A 3347-nucleotide genomic window follows, 5' to 3' on the forward strand; every position below is an offset into this window, starting at 1 on the left:
CTTGACAAACACCCCATCAATGTTCAGTTTTGCATATTCTCTGTCAGGAGCTTCCCAATCCCAATACATCTTAGGCCTTATTTGATGTGCGACAGGAGGTTTGTACCCAGAGATATCAAGTACTTGTTTACCTTTCACTGGACTGCTTCTGAATGTTGCCTAATCATGCAAAGAAAAAAAAATAGATAAAGGCCGGGGTAATGAAAACCGTTGCATATTTATGCTAGAAAAGACAGTCATGAGATAGATCTACTTTATTATGCAACAAAGAAGAAGAGGGCCTTTTTCTTTTTCTCTTTTCCTTTTTCTTTTTCTTTTTCCCTTTCCCTTTTTTTTCATTTTCTTCTTTTTTCACGTGGATGATTGAGCATATGTGCTTATATACACTACACCATGTTATGTCGCATCATATGGTCAGGTTCCAGCAGCCGGTCAGCGGTAGATCTCATTTGTTGATCCCTACTCGATCGACCAATTTTGTTTGTCTTCTGCTAGCTACACCCTACAGCCGAGCTGGCAGATCGTCTCACTGATCGAAGATCAAGCCACCAGCTAACCACGGCAGGTAAATACAAGTTATATCGTCGCATTCTTATTAGCTTTGTTTAATTGTGACAAAGCTCTGGAAGTGTACTCAAAAGTCGTCGTCGTTGCATGTCCATTTCCAGCGGTGAAAACGATATGGCAGGAGGACTAGATCAGCTAGTGGCGCTCTGGAGAGAGTGGGGGATCCAAGTGCTGGTGCTGCTGAGTTTAGCACTCCAGGTAACTCTCCTCATCACGGCGGAGATCCGCCGTCGCAAAGACTCCGGCGTGCTAAGGGTCGTCGTGTGGTCGGCATATCTACTGGCTGACACAACGGCCATATACACTCTGGGCCATATGTCGGTGACCAGCAGGTCGCCGGAGCACCAGTTAGTGGCGTTCTGGGCTCCGTTCCTGCTATTGCACCTTGGTGGCCAGGACAACATCACCGCCTACTCCATCGAGGACAACCATCTGTGGCTGCGCCACCTGCAGAGTTTCGTTGTGCAGGTCCTCGCGGCCGCCTATGTCCTCTACGAGTCATCCATCTTCGTAGGCGGCCGCCGGACCATGCTCGGCCAGGCCACCATCCTCATGTTCGTGGTTGGTGTTGTCAAGTACGGGGAGAGAGTATGGGCACTCATGTCTGCCAGCAGTAGTGCCCTGTCTGGGAAGAACTACAACAGTTTTGGCAGGTTGCATTTTTGAATACCTCACTTATACCAGAACTTTGAGGGATGGACAATTTCTAGCTCATGACTTGTTGAACGTACCCAAGCATCTACTTAAGGGGCCGTTACCTCTTTTGGCATTTGACTCGAAACTAGGTTGTTTTAGCTGGGAGGACATGTACCATGTTGCTGAGATCCAACTCTCGCTGATGCACGACATCTTCTACAGGAAGAATGAGTTGATCCACAATTGGTACGGGTATTGCATCCGTGTTGCCTTGCTGCCGGCCACTGTCACCGCATTGCTGCTGTTCCGTCGAGTAGGTGACAAAGATGGTTTCAGCAAAGTAGATCTCGTTGCCACTTATGTTTGGCTCTCTGGAGCCGTCGTCCTGGAGATCACATCAGTGCTGAGGGCCATGTCCTCCACCTGGAGGTACCTGTGTTTCACCCGCATCCGCATTCTTCCTTGTTGTATGCCTCCTATTAGTCGTCCATTGTTATATCTTCTTGAACTTGTATTTCAATCTGGGGAGCTCGTCAGACGGGCAATACAGAAAGTAGGAATACTTAAGAGGTACTGGTCAGGCTCCATGGGGCAACACAACTTCATTTACATGTGCAGCCACTGTAAGGACAGCCGAGGCAGCAAAATCGCGAGATGGATAGGAAGAGAGGACTGGTGGAACACACTGGTTTACACGTCCTTGTCTGTCCCCGTCTCGCTAGATTTCAGCGAGCTGCTGAAGGAACAACTGTGGGCAAGTGTGGGCGTCGACAAAGAGAATCGAGACCACATCCAAAACTCAAGGGGCCGGGCGGCGCTGAAGAAGAGGGGGTTGCATGAGGAGCTGGCCTGGAGTGTGGACTCTGAGCTGGATGAGAGCATCCTGGTTTGGCACATCGCCACTGATGTCTACCTCAGCTGGTACGAGGCGGAACATAAACGCCTGCCACATCCTGCAAAGGTAACCCAGGAGCTCTCCAATTACATGATGTTTCTGCTCGCAGCACGTCCCTACATGCTGCCTGACAATGCTAGTCGCCAAAGGTATATTGAACTGTGCAACAAGGTGATCTATCATCTCCAATACAACTCGGCCGTGGATTTGATCAAGTTAATGCAGGGGCATGGAGATGCTCTCAATGCTGAACAAACTCAGCCTGCCGTTGTGGTGGAAAATCTAGTAGTCGATATGCCTGCTGCTACAACCAAAGAGAGTAGTGTAACATTTGACAGAGCATGTCAGCTTGGCTCGAAGCTGATTAGCAAAGGGCTGGAAACACCTGATGCCATGCTTGATCTGATCAGCCAAGTGTGGGTGGAGATGCTCTGCTACACAGGACACCGGTGCAGGCCAGATTCTCATGCCAGACAGCTGAGCAGTGGCGGCGAGATCACCACCGTCGTTGCCATTTTGATGGAATTCTTGAAATCTGATTTTTCTGAAGTTCAACAAAGAAGAGCGGGATGCTGAGTTGGGGAGCCCGTAACACTAACACTCTGAATGTTAATTCTATGCAGTAATGCTATCACACCACCATAGATAGCACCATGATTGGCAAAAGATAAGCCTTTGTTTTGTAAAGATATCTATGACAGGCAATCAATAATAATATCCATCGTCGGGCTTTGCTTTCCCCTTTCGTGCTTGGATTAACTCGGTCATCTCGATGCATGATCACCAGGTATTCTTGCTCCCCGTCCTCATAGATGGCGGCAGCTTGTATCTGAGTACGGCCACGTCGAAAGCAGCTAGCTCTACATATTTCTTTCTCTTTTCCCATATTCACTAATCTTAACCACTTTTTTTTTGCGGGGCACTAATCTTAACCACTTGTGTGTGTATGCACCACACCACTCCGCGGTCTTGCTAGCAGTACTCACAAACTACAGAAAATAAGTCATACTCGAACAAGCAAACAGCTTAGGTTGGTATGGGGAAAGACGACAAATAATAATTGCTTCGTGGCAAAGGTTCACAGAAATTATTCATTCACATCGGAAAATTAGTAAACAAACCTCGGGGAATAGCCATTCCATATTTGAACAGGCGTCTGATCAGGCTCAAGCACCTAGCAAACATGCATTAGGTCACCTGAAAGAGAGCATTTATAATTCCCATCTTTGTGGTGTTGGTCATAGCAAGG

General features: G+C 47.9%; 1 protein-coding gene across 1 annotated transcript; it reads left to right on the forward strand.

The window, feature by feature from the left end:
- Nucleotides 1-427: 427 nt before the first annotated feature.
- Nucleotides 428-2836, forward strand: LOC125540865 (uncharacterized). Its single transcript, XM_048704402.2, is given in 3 exon segments — nucleotides 428-565; nucleotides 669-1250; nucleotides 1252-2836. Coding segments are annotated over 2 exon segments (1992 nt in total). The 5' UTR covers nucleotides 428-565; nucleotides 669-681; the 3' UTR covers nucleotides 2675-2836.
- The last annotated feature ends 511 nt before the right edge of the window (nucleotides 2837-3347 follow it).

Source organism: Triticum urartu, chromosome 2A, assembly GCF_056163025.1.
Source record: "Triticum urartu cultivar PI428250 chromosome 2A, HENAU_Tu73, whole genome shotgun sequence".
Classification (NCBI taxonomy): domain Eukaryota; kingdom Viridiplantae; phylum Streptophyta; class Magnoliopsida; order Poales; family Poaceae; genus Triticum; species Triticum urartu.